The 16744-nt window shown below is 40.5% G+C and overlaps 1 protein-coding gene across 8 annotated transcripts in view; it reads left to right on the forward strand.

Annotated features, from left to right (window-relative positions):
* The window catches only part of LOC133623351 (ADP-ribosylation factor-like protein 15), a 314561-nt gene that overhangs the window by 113899 nt on the left and 183918 nt on the right, over positions 1–16744 (forward strand). For 7 of the 8 annotated variants that reach the window (XM_061986568.1, XM_061986570.1, XM_061986576.2 and 4 more), the window contains one exon: positions 14826–14970. In XM_061986568.1, coding sequence (XP_061842552.1) covers positions 14826–14970 — 145 coding nt within the window. Of the gene's footprint in view, positions 1–14691; positions 14750–14825; positions 14971–16744 lie in introns of all 8 variants that reach the window. The other variant, XM_061986574.1, reaches the window with a different exon arrangement.

A 16744-nucleotide genomic window follows, 5' to 3' on the forward strand; every position in this document is an offset into this window, starting at 1 on the left:
AGTACAGTGGTTCTCAAATGGGGCTACGCGAACCCCTGGGGGTACTTGAAGGTATGCCAAGGGGTACGTGAGATTTTTTTTAAATATTCTAAAAATAGCAAAAATTCAAAAATCCTTTATAAATATATTTATTGAATAATACTTCAACAAAATATGAATGTAAGTTCATAAACTCAGTGAAGCACAAGCTCAGGTTTGTCACTAAAATGTCTGTCAAAAAGAACTGTGAAAAGAAATGCAACAATGCAATATTCAGTGTTGACAGCTAGATTTTTTGTGGACATGTTCCATAAATATTGATGTTAAAGATTTTTTTTTGTGTGAAGAAATGTTTAGAATTAAGTTCATGAATCCAGATGGATCTCTAATACAATCCCCAAAGAGGGCACTTTAAGTTGATGATTACTTCTATGTGTAGAAATCTTTATTTATAATTGAATCACTTGTTTATTTTTCAACAAGTTTTTAGTTATTTGTATATCTTTTTTTCCAAATAGTTCAAGAAAGACCACTACAAATGAGCAATATTTTGCACTGTTATACAATTTAATAAATCAGAAACTGATGACATAGTGCTGTATTTTACTTCTTTGTCTTTTTTTTTCAACCAAAAATGCTTTGCTCTGATTAGGGGGTACTTGAATTAAAAAAAAAATCACAGGGGGTACATTGCTGAAAAAAGGTTGAGAACCACTGACCTAGTATATACAATAATATAAACCAAGTCATTGTATTTCATTTAGGATTATTTCATAACTTCATTTAAATAAAAATATTTTTTTTGTCTTTTTTAGATAAAGTCAATAAATAATGTGAACATGTATCATAACATGGAAATCTAAGAGAACGTGTTGTGAATGAGGATGCTTGTGGACCTGGAAATTATTATTTTTTATTTTTTTACACATTTTTATTTAAAAAAAACAGTTTTTCCAACGTATTCAATTTTAGACGCTTTCTCTTCTTAGTTATTATTTCTCCGGCTGTAGAAAAGAGCCGCTCACAGGGCACAGAGGAGGCGTCAGTGCGACACAGTTCGCGTATCGGTCACGTGACCAAAACAGCTCATGATCGGTCACGTGACTTTCTAAAAGCGGTACGCGCACCGACACAGGGTTTCGCTCTATGAGCTCGACGCATGCGCCGATGCATCGGTGTTGCCGGACCCATCACTAGAATACTGCCGCTGGTGTGCGGTTACACCCGTCATAGTGACGTCACTGTTATTGTTAATGTTACTCCCGTCATAGTGACAACTGTTAAAAGTGTTTATAGTATTTATGCTTTCAAGTCCAAGTTGAAGAAATCTTGTTAAATGTTGACAGCATAACTACCAAAATACAGAAATTTGTCCTTAATATTTTTGCAGTGCTATTTCTGTTGAAAAGTTAAAATGATTACATTAGAGATGTGATGTGCCACTTTTCAAGTGTCTGATGGCTTCAATTAATTTTCATTAATTTTTCATATTTTGAATTCTTTTGAAAGGCTTACAAAAAAACTACATTTGAATTGTAATTCCATGCTATTGACAGGACTATTAATTTTAATGAAGTTAGCTTACCATGTTTACAGTATGATAATTGTGATAGAAATGTGAATTTTGGGCACAGAATATTTTTTACAATTGAACAAGGCAGTGGATTATACAAGCTTGGACAGAAAGTTAATAATGACACCAATTTTTTTTTTAATGGAATTGTTTAGTACTGTTTTACCATTTGTTTACTGTAAAAAGTGTTTATACTGTTTATACTTTCAATTAACAAATTGAAGTCTTGTGAAAGGTTGACAGGATAACTGGCATTAACTGTCAAAATAATTTCAAACTATTGAAGTTAGCTTACAGAATAAACATGTCAATCAACCCATATGATTTTTGCTGTAATATTTTTGTTTTGAAAAGTCACTGTGACTGATAGAAAAGTGATGGTTTTAGCAACATTTTAACCTGTCTGAATGCTAATAATCATTTTGCGTCGGGGGGCGAAGCCTGAACCCCCCACCAGGACTTTGTCCTGGACCTACCGGGGCCTGCGGCCCTTGGACCCTGGCTACTAGGTTTTTCTGATTTCAAAAGTTGGCAGGTATGGAAACGCTATGGACAATTAGAAGACAAAACAACCTCAAATTTCAGTTAAAAGTTTTAAACAGCAGGAAACACTGTAGGCATTTACCCAGAAGCACATGCAGTAATGGAACTTTTCCAAACAATAACGCACCATTTCAGTGTCTTTGCCTGTGTTTAATGACAGCTATTTGCATTATGGCCGTCAGCGAAGAAAAATCCATGAATTAGCCCTCCCTTTTACAAGCCGCGGGGTTCAAAGCGTAGAAAAAAGGGTGCAGCTACTATTCGGAAATGTACGGTAAATGTGATACTGGCGCCTTATAAGGTGTCATTACAGCATTTGGAGAAAAGTTACACGCAAAAGCATGCTGAGTGAAGATCTACTTTTACCATCTGTTTTGAAGAATGAGCCCTCATACTTAAGAAGACACAGAACATAACCGTTAAATAAGGGGGTGTCCAAATCCGATTTGGATATCGGCCCAATATCAGCATATAAACAAGTATCAGATGAGCCCTTACTTGGCTGTCATGTAAAATCTCTTTTAAGATCGCCGATAGACACAATCCTGCACCGTGTTTAGTTGTACAAAACTGGACAGCCAGTTCACTTCTAAATATCCTTAGAAAAGGTAAACATGGTAGCTACTAAGAGTTACCAGCTACACAACTGCTAAGCACACAGTAGCTCATAGGTAATAGGTGTCCTTAATTGAACAATATTGCAGTCTAAAACAGTACAGTTGTGTCATATAATTATAGTTGTGTATTACTTACACATATAAAGTCTTCAAGGCAGAAGGGTATTAGAAAGTATCCAGTAACAAACGTGTCCGCATCATTTCATGAGTTATTGAGGCCACAAGGTTTTGAAAATTAAGGCCCTGCCTACATTATTCCGGGTAACTCCTTCAACGAATAATTATTTAGCCTAAGCCCCCGTGTCAGCCACACTAACCCATCGTTTAAGGTTCCCCTTCGTGTATTTCTTGAATCTCCGGCCCCTAAACTCTGTATGGACTGACTGATTGTTTACAAACTGAGTTCGGAGAGGAAGTGACATCAGAAAGAACGCGCCACAGCCAGCTTCATAACAACCGGTTTCGTAACTCTGAGGTAACCACTGGAAAGATGGAGGCGAGTCATCCAGACATGCCTGTGTTTCTCCTTCTTCTATATGTACAGACGCTTGTGGAAATCACACATGAATACCTTAAGAGAGGGAAATGCGCGATTGCAGCTATTTCGGATGCAACACAGCAATGTTGAGCGACAAGGATATGTTTGTCAACGAGTGTGTGTTGTGTCCAGGTCAGCTGTGACCTGGACACTTCAGAGTACTTACCGAAAAACTTTGTCCATTTGTCGAAGGAGAGACAACGAGAATGCGGGCTCCCGTGGATGTGATAAAAAAGGTAGCGTGTGCTTTGTATTACCTGGCCGACAAGGGAAGACTACGGAAAACAGCGAATGCATTTGGACTGGTAAAGCAGATTGCGTCAGTTATTGTCCGCGATGTATGTCGAGCGATTACTCAACGTCTTGGTCCAGGGTGTATAACGTTTGCTAACAAGTTATTTACTTTCACATTTCCATTAAATATTTGATTAATTTATGATGACTCAGGTGTGATTCCAGTTAATTGAAATATCACAACACTGGATATTGTTCAGATAAGTTTAATTTAATTTAAGAACTTGCACACAAAGCAACTATGACGTGTACATTTTCCGTACTATGTCGCGTTGCGCCGGTGGACGGAAGGGGCAGGGGGTCTTAAACGGTGGCATTGTGTGTGTGTGGACAAGGATAAGGTTAGGTGGGACATACGCTGGATAACCTTAGGGGCCTAAGTCTGTTCTTCATGTGTTATCTGAGTCGTTTCACCTGATGAAAGCCTTTCTACATTTCCCGCTATAAAATGACAAAAGTAAATATACTAGGATGATTTGCATATCGTATTGGCCAGTACTCCAATATAGCTGAAGTAAAAATGTTGCATCGAGACACCCCAAACAAACATTATAGGCTACAGTCTCCCAAGTGTCCTTTGACGAGCCCGATGTCAGGTGTTATTTTACAAATGGAGTACCAAGACTTGGACGCTTGGTCCTGTTTCTTAATACGGACTCTGCTCTCATTCATCTCTAAGCCCGTTTTATGTCCTTTCATGTCCCAACGGTAGCCGTGGAGTACGAGAGTGAAACATGAAGCGGTCTGCTGTGGCTCTAGCGGTTTCCCTCTAACCTACATTTATTACCTCTATAAATACAGAGGAGTTTTCTAAAAGGAGCCGGGCTCCTGGTAATGTCGGACCACAGGCAGGTGTATTTGCAACATGCCGGGTTAGGGCAAAAATAGTTATTTCATGGCTTTACAGCCCAAACATGCAAACGTGACCTGTTTTAAAAGTCAGCAGATCAACAGTCACCTGAGGTCAGGTTTTGCGGAGGTTTGTCTGCTTTGTAGTGTTGTCTGAAAAATGTTCAGCAACAAAAACATCAAGTTGTATTTGATCCTTCACACTGTCATGCTTCATCAGCAGCGGAGTGTCTTCAGTCTCTTCTCCTCCACTTTGAGCCCAGTGATGTCACCCATTAAACGTCTTTTTTAACTTACTCGCACAGGGTCAGTTTTCTCCGTTCTTTCTCTCCTGGGCTTCTCCTCATGTACATGAAGCCTAGCTAATCATCTGGCACAACAACAATGAGGTAACGTCTCCACCGGCCTTTCAGGGAAACACAATTCAGATATGCTGGGTCCTATAAGCGACAGACAATCAATAAAATGGGAGAGTGTTTTGGCAGCGGCAATTGAATGCATGTGCCCTCAGAACAGCTTTGACTTGTACCTCATAGAAGGTACAAATACATCATAGAGTGTATGTATATATATATATATGTATATATGTGTATGTATATATATATATATATATATATATATATATATGTATATATATATATATATATATGTATATATATATATATATATATATATGTATATGTATATGTATATATGTATATGTATATGTATATATATATATATATATATATATATATGTATATATATATATATATATATGTATATGTATATGTATATATGTATATATATGTATATATATACATACAATCAGAATCAGAAATACTTTATTAATCCCCGAGGTTAAATTAAAATTTAGAGGTTATTTTGAATATTTCTACCTCTGCACTTTTTTCCAAAACTGTGAATGTTACATACTATAAGTGTGACTTATTTTGTTATACTGTCAAGCAGTGTTGGCGTTAACGCACTTTTTGTGTCTTTTTAACGCATTGTAATCAGAAAGGACGCAGATTATTTTTCATTTTACCATTTACGGCCCACAGCTAATGTTTTAAAGGCCCACGACACATTCTAAAAATACTATTAAAATAAACAAAAACATAACAAAAGTGAAATAACAAAGCTTAAAGGTGAAATGTAATTTAGAAAAAGTTGCAATGTTGACTAATAAAACAAAGCTGTTTTGTTTTTCTTTCAAACTGTCATTGCTCAAAACATAATATTGAATCAAAATCAATGTTATTATGAATTATTGACCTATCCAAGGTTCCGATTACGTCACATCAAATATTCCACTTTGAAAAATATTTTTGGTGGAAGATTTTGCATATTTTGTGTGTTTGCCATAAAAAACCATTGTTTTGTTTGACAAAAAAGGGCGGAAAACAAACAAACAAAAAAACAACATAAAAAAACTAAAACATTTTGAAATGAGGAATAGATCTGAACTTGATGTAGACTCCAGAGATTTAAGCGTTAAATATAAAATGTATGTATGCCCTGGCACACCATTATCATAATTTCATGACCGAAGCAAAACACGTTTTACACTTTTATACTGAATTAAATACACCTACAACTTATTAAATAAAAACATAGAAAAAACTACCAGCAGCGGTAAAGTTCAGATCCATGAAGGAAAGAAGAAAGTGAATGAATGTTTATAACTGAATACATTTACATATGTATACAAATTTGTCTTCTTTTTTTATTACTTCTTTTAATGAATTAAGTAACGTTTATGACAACCTTTTTCCAAAACACAACATAGAATGTGAGATATAACAGGACGATGCATACGTTTATCATTTGTTTTCAAAACGCTTACAAAAAATGGTACCCCAAAGATTTACTGTGGGACCCCATTTTTATGACTTGATGGGGTCCATGGGACCCCATTTTGAAAATTCCTAGCGCCAACACTGCTGTCAACAGAGGAGAAAAAATGCTTTATTTAAGTAAATATATTATTTATAAAGCAAGTTCGAGTATCATTGGCACATTTTCACCTGCCCGCCTTGGCACACATTTATGTGTCCTTTTTTTGGGATTTCAGAATATGGTCAGCCTATTATAATACTAACCGTTTTTACCGCAGTTTATCATTACACTATTACATCCCTGTTCTATAGCATGCAACGTAGGTGAGGAACAAGATACAGGACCTCTCTGGGTGATGTGTGGAAGTCTTCACCACCGTCACGCATGCTGTTTTCAGTCTGTGACATTCTACTCTTTGCTAGTCTAGTCTGGTGGCGGTGACATCGCTGGCCGTAAGTCAGTAAAAGCCTTCGGATGTGTTTATTTTTCTCCTGTGAGTCTTTTGATTGAGCTCCCCTCGTCAATCTTGGTGCTGTCAGTGTGTGGGGCAGAGGTGGGTGCTACCATTTCTCTCTCTCGCAGTGACCCGTGTGTGTGAGGACCCCGGGGTCAAGCACTGGGTGCTTGTTTAGTATCCCTTGTGAGGAGGAAATATATCAGTTTTATGTATCATCAAATGCAATAATCATACACATCAATTTCCTGTTTTAATCACTTTGTATCATTAACACTTTAGTCAATGGCTTGACAGCTGAGGGTGAATTTCACCCTCTACAGAACTCTTTACATGTAACCTCAGGGGAAAGTAGTTAAAAGATGCCGGGGGGGTCAGGAGTTTCCGATGCGAAAGAGAATAGCGTGACCTCATCAAACCAACTTTTTACATGTGTTTCCCCATCTCGACGTGTGTGTGTGTGTTTCTGATCTTTCCATTTCTCTGGAAGAGGAGAATGTTTCATGTTTGAGCAGGCCGGTGGGTTCACATAGGAGTCGGGGGGTCGGGTTGCTCAGTCCACGTCTGGTTCTGTTGAAGCAGATTCCCCATATCTCCGTCAAACGGCATCTCTGTTTTGGCGCAACACTTTAAAACTTGAGCCTGCTCACCAATGGTCTGGGGCTACGCGAAAGACTCGGAAAAGCTTCACAAGAGATGAGACGGTTTATGAAAAAAAAATCTGAACCGTTCGGTTGACTTGACACGATTTAGGAGTGCGTGTGTTGTTTGCATCATGGATGCAGATGTCACTGGGGACGGGGGGACGTGTCCCGCTCCAAATCATAATGATATAATTCACTGTTCCTACATAATATGACAAACATTGCAAGTAAAACAGAAGATCAATGTTCCATTATTTAGACTAATTTACATTGCGGAGAACGAATCTTTTGTGGTGCAATCAAGGTCTATATCGGAATTTTAATCGGGATACTAAAGACGTACTGGTAGATGTCTACTGTGAGAGTCACGCAGCTACTACTACAGGAGAATAATGAACAACAATTCAATGATGTGATGACTGTAATCCTACAACACCCTGTTTGTGGACAGGGAGAGATGTGTACTCACTTTATTTTAAAACCAAAACCAGTCAGGTTGGCACATTGTCTAAAACATAAATAAAAACAGAATACAATGATTAGCAAATCCATTTCAATATACATTCAATTGAATACACTGCAAAGACAAGATACTTAACGTTCGAACTGAGAAACTTTGTTGTTTTTTGCAAATATTAGCTCATTTGGAATTTGATGCCTGCAACATGTTTCAAAAAAGCTGGCACAAGTGGCAAAAAAGACTGAGAAAGTTGTTGATTGCTCATCAAACACTTATTTGGAACATCCCACAGGTGAGCAGGCTAATTGGAAACAAGTGAGTGCCATGATTGGGTATAAAAGCAGCTTCCATGAAATGCTCAGTCATTCACAAAACAAGGATGGGGGGAAGGTCACCACTTAGTGAACAAATGCGTGAACAAATTGTTTAAGAACAACATTTCCCAACGAGCTATTGCAAGAAATTTAGGGATTTCACCACCTACGGTCCATAATGTCATCAAAAGGTTCAGAGAATCTACAGAAATCACTGCATGTAAGCGGCAAGGCCGGAAACCAACATTGAACGGCCGTGACCTTCGATCCCTCAGGCGGTACTGCATCAAAAAGCGACATGAGTGTGTAGAGGATATTACCACATGAGCTCAGGAGCACTTCAGAAAACCACTGTCAGTAACTACAGTTGGTCGCTACATCTGTAAGTGCAAGTTAAAACTCTACTATGCAAAGCTAAAGCCATTTATCAACAACACCCAGAAAAGCTTCGCTGGGCCTGAATTCATCTAAGATGGACTGATGCAAAGTGGAAAAGTGTTATGTGGTCTGGCGAGTCCACATATCAAATTGTTTTTGGAAACTGTGGACGTCGTGTTCTCCGGACCAAAGAGGAAAAAAAACATCCGGACTGTTCTAGGCGCAAAGTTCAAAAGCCAGCATCTGTGATGGTATGGGGGTGTATTAGTGCCCAAGGCATGGGTAACTTACACATCTGTGAAGGCACCATTAATGCTGAAAGGTACATACAGGTTTTGGAGCAACATATGTTGCCGTCCTAGCAACATTATCATGGACGCCCCTGCTACTTCAGTAAGACAATGTCAAGCCACGTGTTACAACAGCGTGGCTTCGTAGTAAAAGACTAGACTGGCCTGCCGGTAGTCCAGACCTGTCTCCCATTGAAAATGTGTGGCGCAATATAAGGCCTAAAATCCCACAACGGTGAAAGAATTCCACCTGAAAAGCTTCAAAATTGTTGTCCTCAGTTCCCAAACGTTTACTGAGTGTTGTTAAAAGGAAAGGCCATGTAACACAGTGGTAAGAATGCCCCTGTGCCAACTTTTTTGCATTGTGTTGCTGCCATTAAATTCTAAGTTAATGATTATTTGCAAAAGTGAAGTGAAGTGAATTATATTTATAAAGGTCTTTTCTCTTTTGACTCAAAGCGCTTTTACATAGTGAAACCCAATATCTATGTTACATTTAAACCAATGTGGGTGGCACTGGGAGCAGGTGGGTAAAGTGTCCTGCCCAATGACACAACGACAGTGACACGGATGGCAGAAGCTGGGATCGAACCTGGAACCCTCAAGTTGCTGGCACGGCCACTCTACCAACCGAGCTATACCGCCCCCGAAAATTAAGTTCCTCAGTTCGAACATTAAATATCTTGTCTTTGCAGTCTATTCAATTGTATTCTGTTTTTATTTACCATTTACACAATGTGCCAACTTAAATGGTTTTGCACGAGCTACATGCGTTCAAAAAGAGAACTACGAGAGGACATCTCGTAGTTCCAGTCACGTAATGTTGGTTCTTTGGTCAAAGATTGTGTTTTACAGACCGTTTTCAAGCCACTTTCTGACTATCTCTTTAGTGTTATTTATGTTTGAGTTTGAGTTTATTTGGAACATGCATGCATACATCATGATACATCACAATTTCCAATTTCTCTATTCAACATGATCGAAAAGGAGTAGGAAGAAGCAGAGCTTATTTAATCTTACCCCCTTTTCCTTTAAAAGCAGTTGCTAACACTTTAGTTCACTTCTTGTTCTCAATTTATTCACAATATACTCCATAAGTAATAACATTAAAAATAAATAAGTAGTGAAGTAAGTTATATTTCATATGGTAAGATAAATAAGATTATCTAGAAATTGAATGGATGGATGGAATACATCCAGAATGTTTATCATGGTTCTTCTTCTTTGTACCTTGTAAATACTTTAAGTTTGAAGAATTTCTTGAATTGGATCATATCAGTACATATAGTACACATGTGCCTCCACTTTGACAGTGTCTTCACCCTGTCGACCCGGTTTCTTTTTTTTTAGCGCTTCCATTTGAAGTCTACTGACTGAAGTAAGTTAGAACAAATTGCTTTTTTGAAGTAAAAATTGCAACAGCAGAGGACACATGTGAATGTATGAGCCAGTCTGCCCCACAACAAGAGGCTCGAGAAAAACAAGGAATTTATTGACGACAGTGGCAGACTCGTGCGAAGCTCTTCGGGTGAATTAGGGAGATATTCGCTGACGTCACAATCGGGGAAAATGTCACAAACTGGGTCAATTCCAAGACGAAGTATGAAGGAAGGCAATATTGTTTTGTAAATATCCCCGCCATGCCTCCATGATTTGATTTCAGATTTCCAGGACTTATGCATATCCCAAATACACAAAAGGAGGTATTATAGCTATAGTCGGTCCACTTTCAAATACACTATTGTGGGAGCTGTAAGACATAATTTCAATTGTTAAAAAGTAGTATACTACTTTCAAGCCTCATATTAATGTTTGCAGAGGAGCTGCAGTGTTTTATGCTCGCATATTTTCTCCTGACAATAACCCTATTAAATGGTAAATGGGTTGTACTTGTATAGTGCTTTTCTACCTTTTTTAAGGAACTCAAAGCGCTTTGACACTATTTCCACATTCACCCATTCACACACACACACACATTCACACACTATATACATATTAAGAGTAAGCTACCCTGTTTTGATCTTCCTCTACCTGAAACGTGATATTGTAGATGCTGAGAGTCATGGTGTGTGCCTTTGCGCTCTACCTCAACCAGAATGGTTCCTCTTGCCTGGCTAGTTAAAAAATATATCGCTCTTTAGTTGTGGATACTGATCTCTTCACACAAGTTAAAAAGATCTCATTCACGGTTCACACTGCATTTGCCCTTTAATGTCTCACAGCAGGCCTTCAGTTCCAGGCCGTGATTCATTGAGTGTCAGGTCTGCCTCTGGCTGACATCAGGGCCCAATCAGACACACACTGTAGACCCAAATAATCTGCAATACCTCCATTGAACCCTGTGACTCTTAGACAAATGACGTTCAATTAAACAAACGGCTGCTTTTGTTCTTTGCCATTTCTCGTTTCCTTTTCAAAACTTTGGTGTTAAATCAATGTTATTTACAGTATATAGCGCCAATTCACGTCAGAATGTATCTCACAGCACTTGACACATGGAGGACCCCCACACTCCTCATACATTCAAGTAAAACAACTGAAGAAACATAATCCAGACAGCAGGAATCAGTCTCAGTTGGTGGAGTTGAGATGGAAGTGTAGAGGGGTTAAATGATTGGGGAGCAGGGTTGAGAAAACAACAATAGCTGTATCAATAACCAACCCCTTCAGGAAAGACGTCAGCATGACGCCAATTCACGCAAATTCAAAAAATCTCCGCCAATTACGAGCATTCTCGGAACTATGCCTGGAACTACCAGACTATATTTTGGCCAATCGGCATCATTTTGGCCAATTGCATTTGTCTCTGAGTCAAATACACACTTCAGCTGTCTAATCAAAACTCATGTTTGTTTCTTGTGTAGATGAAGCAGGAACAACAACGTGTAACAATAAAGTTGTCGTTTTCCCTCAGACCTACTTCCTGTTTCTGTCTAAGGCCTTCAGCTTTCTGGGTAATGTAGTATATAAACATTTACTTCATTGTTTACATATACTTATGTTTATTTAACATGTATTTTATCCTAGATACAGCAATTAAGAACATATTTTTGTTGAATGCTGACTGAGCAAAGAGGCAGCATTTTTTTTTTCTTCATTTAGTTGTTAGAGATGTTGAAGTGTGATGATAATCACTCATTGTCTCTGATTTACCAACAAACATTTGCGCCATAAATCACTAAGCAATTCACAAATGCTCTTAACGTGCTCGGGTAGATGTGATGGAACATAAATGAATGTTTAAGATGGACAAACACCGTCAAGTGTAAAGTAAAGAAGTATAATGTCTGCAACTTGTGGACGACAGGACATATAGCAGACAATAAGGACGCCTTTGTTGGTGTTTCTTTCTGCAATTATCTTTTATAATTACTATTAACAATTATAATAATTCCATGTAGCATATCGGTATGTGGAACTAAATTATGGAATGGATTAAGCAACACATTTAAAAAAAGTACTAATATGATCCAGTTAAAAAAATGTTCTAAATCAAAGTACAAAGAAGAAAAATCCTGATGAGCATTTTGAACCTTATTGAAAAATCCATCCATCCATCCATCTTCTTCCGCTTATCCGAGGTCGGGTCGCAGGGGCAGCAGCCTAAGCAGGGAAGCCCAGACTTGCCTCTCCCCAGCCACTTCGTCCAGCCCCTCCCGAGGGATCCCAAGGCGTTCCCAGGTCTTCCCCGTGGCCTCCTACCGGTCGGACGTGCACGAAACACCTCCTTAGGGAGGCGTTCGGGGGGCGTCCTGACCAGATGCCCGAACCACCTCATCTGGCTCCTCTCAATGTGGAGAGGCAGCGGCTTTACTTTGAGCTCCACTCTATCTCTAAGGGAGAGCCCTACCACCCGGCGGAGGAAACCCATTTCGGCCGCTTGTACCCGTGATCTTGTCCTTTTGGTCATAACCCAAAGCTCATGATCATATGTGAGGATGGGAACGTAGATCGACTGGTAAATTGAGAGCTTTGCCTTCCTGCTCAGCTCCTTCTTTACCACAACGGATCAATACAGCGTCTGCAATACTGAAGATGCTGCACCGATCCACCTGTCGATCTCACGATCAACTCTTCCCTCACTCGTGAACAAGACTTGAACTCATCCACTTGGGGCAAGATCTCCTCCCAAACCCGGAGATGGCACTCCACCCTTTTTCCGGGCGAGAACCATGGACTCGGACTTGAAGGTGCTGATTCTTATCCCAGTCGCTTCACACTCGGCTGCGAACCGATCCAGTGAGAGCTGAAGATCGTGGCCAAATTAAGCCATCAAGGCCACATCATCTGCAAAAAGCAGAGACCTAATCCTGCAGCCACCAAACCAGATCCTCTCAACGCCCTAACTGCGCCTGGAAATTCTGTCCATAAAAATTATGGACGGAATCGGTGACAAAGGGCAGCCTTTGCGGAGTCCAACCCTCACTGGAAACGGGTCCGACTTACTGCCGGCAATGCGGACCAAGCTCTGACACTGATCATCACTCATCAATCTGTGACGAGCACAAAAGTCTAATAACAAAACACCACTCGGGTTCAGATTTGGGCGGCCATTCTTCCCAATCACGCCTCTCCAGGTTTCACTGTCTTTGCCAATTTGAGCGTTGAAGTCCCCCAGTAGAATAAGGGAATCACCCGGGTGAGCACTCTCCAGTACTCTTTCGAGTGAATCCAAAAAGGGTGGGTACGCTGAGCAGCTGTTTGGGGCGTAAGCACAACAGTCAGGATCTGTCCCCCCACCCTAAGGCAGAGGGAAGCTACCCTTTCGTCCACTGGGTTGAACTCCCAACATACAGGCTTTGAGCCGGGGGGCAACAAGAATTGCCACCCCAGCCAGTCGCCTCTCACTGCGTGCAACGCTGAAGTGGAAGAGAGTCCAGCCCCTCTCGAGAGAAGTGGTTCCAGAGCCCTTGCTGTGCGTCGAAGTAAGTCCGACTATATCTAGCCGGAACTTCTCCACCTCGCGCACACGCTCAGGCTCCCTTCCCCTTAGTGAAGATCGCCAAATGCCCTGGCTTCGGCTGCCGTCCAGCTCACATCACCCCCGACCTCTTTGGCCCCTGCTATGGGTGGTGAGCCCATTAGAGGGGGGACCCACGCTGCCTCTTCGGGCTGTGCCCGGCCGGCCCACATGAGGACAGGCCCGGCCACCAGGCGCTCGCCATCGTGCCCCACCTGTGGGCCTGGCTCCAGAGGGGGGCCCCGGTGACCCGCGTCCAGGCGAGGGACATCCTGGTCCTTTGTTTTTTATGTTATTGAAAAATTAGATCATCTTATTCATCTCATTATTTGAATCACCACTTACTTGATTATTTTTTGAGAAATTTACTATAAATGGATTTAAAGTGTTTACAAATTCAGAACAGGAAGTGAATAAATGTGTTGCTATGAAATGAAAACGAGGTAGAATTAAATAAGATCTACTTCTTCCTACACCTTTTCGGACATGTTGTAATGAGAAAGTGGACATATGTGATGTACTATAGTGCAATTCCATCCATTAATTTTCTACCGTTTGTCCCTTTTGGAAGGCGGGGGGGGGGGGTGCTGGAGCCTATCTCAGCTGCATTCGGGCGGAAGGCGGCGTACACCCTGGACAAGTCGCCACCTCATCACAGGGCCAACACAGATAGACAGACAACATACACAATCACATTCACAGACTAGGGCCAATTTGAGTGTTTCCAATCAACCTATCCCCAGGTGCAATTGTACATGTTTGAAATAACCTTTTAACCATACTGCCACTTTGAAGTCTATGCTGTATAAAAGGAGTACTACATTAATCCAGTATTTGTTGCTCTTTGCGGTTAAGGTTAAAAAGAACGCTTTAAACATTGACAACAAATTCATAAAATCGCAAGATCAAACATAAATGATGTATTTTTTTATTTTTGTACACTGTTGGATTGAGATGTTGTTCTCCTTTATATGAAGACAGCTGGGGGGTCCACAAGAGTCCTCCATAAGACTTGGAAAGACTAAATGCCGAGACGTAATCACTATCCCAGTCTCACACAGGAATTTGATCCCTTCCCCAGTTGTTTCATTGTTGTTGGTTTTTGTTTCAGTGTTTCCGTGCACTGTGCTGTAAAGGACCGCCACCGCCAAGACCAGAGTACGATGTGGTTTGCATCGGCCTGATGTCTGCTGGAAAGACCAGCCTGCTCTCACGCCTCTGCAGCGAGGGCAGCGACCGAATCGTTCCCACCACTGGTAAAAGATTCATCATTCTCTTTTGCTTTCCAGTAATCACACCCTCCAAATGCACTTATCATGCTTTTAAGCCAGTTGTTACATCTGTGCACTAGTCATGCCAGAAACTGTGTTGTAACCCAGCAGCACGGTGGAGTGGTGTTAAGTATGTCCAGAAGAAGAGGCTTTGGGGTTCGTGCACTGTGCTACTCAACGCTCCACTTTCCACACATGTAATGCAATCCCTCAAGGACGCTGACATACCTCGTCCCTCCTCTTGCTTTTGCTGTTGCAGAAATCTTGTCTTTGATTCAGTCATTGTACACTTAAAGGGGCTGTTTGCTGCGTAACTTTCCAAAGTATTGTTTGTTTATTGTGATATCCGTGAGGGCAGCAGCTAGAGCTGGGTCATATGGCTGAAAACTGTATCCCTATGTAAGTGTTTAAATAATAAGTACCAGGGGAAAAAATATATTAATCCTCTGAATATAATGCCCTCAGCTATCAAGGCAGAAAGGAAAGGAAATGTCAACATAAACATGGAAAACAATCAATGTAAACATAATTCTAAAATCACATTAAACACTTAACAATAACCTATTAAAATGAAGGTGCACAAATAAAGAATATGTAAGAAATACTTAATAAAGTGTAACAAAATAGTGTGAAAATGTAATCATAGAGAAACCTGAGAAGGACTATTTTCTGCAGGTTTAGTGCCAGAAAGTTACAGGTGTGCTCTAAAGGGTGAGCGTGGCTAAGGTGGTGTGGTATTACTGGTCTTGGTGGGGACAAGAACCTTGCATAATTTACAGACCACATTGGTCTGACTACGGTCCATTTTCAAAAGTCTAAAAAACTGCCATACTCGAGGTGACTTTTCCTGTTTTATCCACAATTTCTTCATTTTTACTTTCTCTTCTCACTCCATGTAAAGAATCAACCGCAAGACACAAGATGGCTGTTTTAGCTATTTCTAAATCACTAATCCTTGCCTCCATGGCGACAAATAAAGTACGTTTCTTACAAGTATCATCCCAGCAGGACGAGGAATAGCTAAACATGATTCACTACACACCGTAGCTCACCGGCATCAAAATGTAAACAAACGCCATTAGTGGATCGACACCTGACATCCACTGTAATGATATTAATTACAGGTACGTATCTCGTCAATACTACTATGATTACGTCGATATTTTTTTGGCATCACTACATCTTCTTTCGTTTAAAAAAAAATGTATATTATGTTTATAAACTCAGGAAATATGTCCCTGGACACATGAGGATTTTGAATATGACCAATGTATGATCCTGTAACTACTTGGAATTTAACCCTGACCAAGTCTCATATCCCATACAACTCACAAGAACACCCCACCCCCCACATCCCCACGTTGTCTGTCTACCACTCTCAACTACAAGGACATCTCGAGTGAGTACTCTCCACATTTGGCACAAGGGACTGTTCAACATCTCGTCCTGTGTTTTTTGATTCTGATCGTCTGGACACGTCCAGTGACGGCTGTGAAAGGACAGCTGACAACATGGAAAGTACATTTGACAGCTTGAAGAGACAGCTGACAGGAGGGAACAGACCCCACTGGGGCTGTCATGGGCTAGCTCCCCATGATGGCAGTCCCCAACGCTGATTCAGCTAATTGGAGACACCTGCAAAATGCTACGAAAAGTAAACAAAGGAAAATACCCCTAGACCCTGCGAGAGCGGGGGCGCAAGATGGCTCATTGGCTGACAACACGGTTACTGACCTAGGAACGGAAATCACTACGAACA

This window comes from Nerophis lumbriciformis, linkage group LG12 (assembly GCF_033978685.3).
Source record: "Nerophis lumbriciformis linkage group LG12, RoL_Nlum_v2.1, whole genome shotgun sequence".
In the NCBI taxonomy this organism is placed as follows: domain Eukaryota; kingdom Metazoa; phylum Chordata; class Actinopteri; order Syngnathiformes; family Syngnathidae; genus Nerophis; species Nerophis lumbriciformis.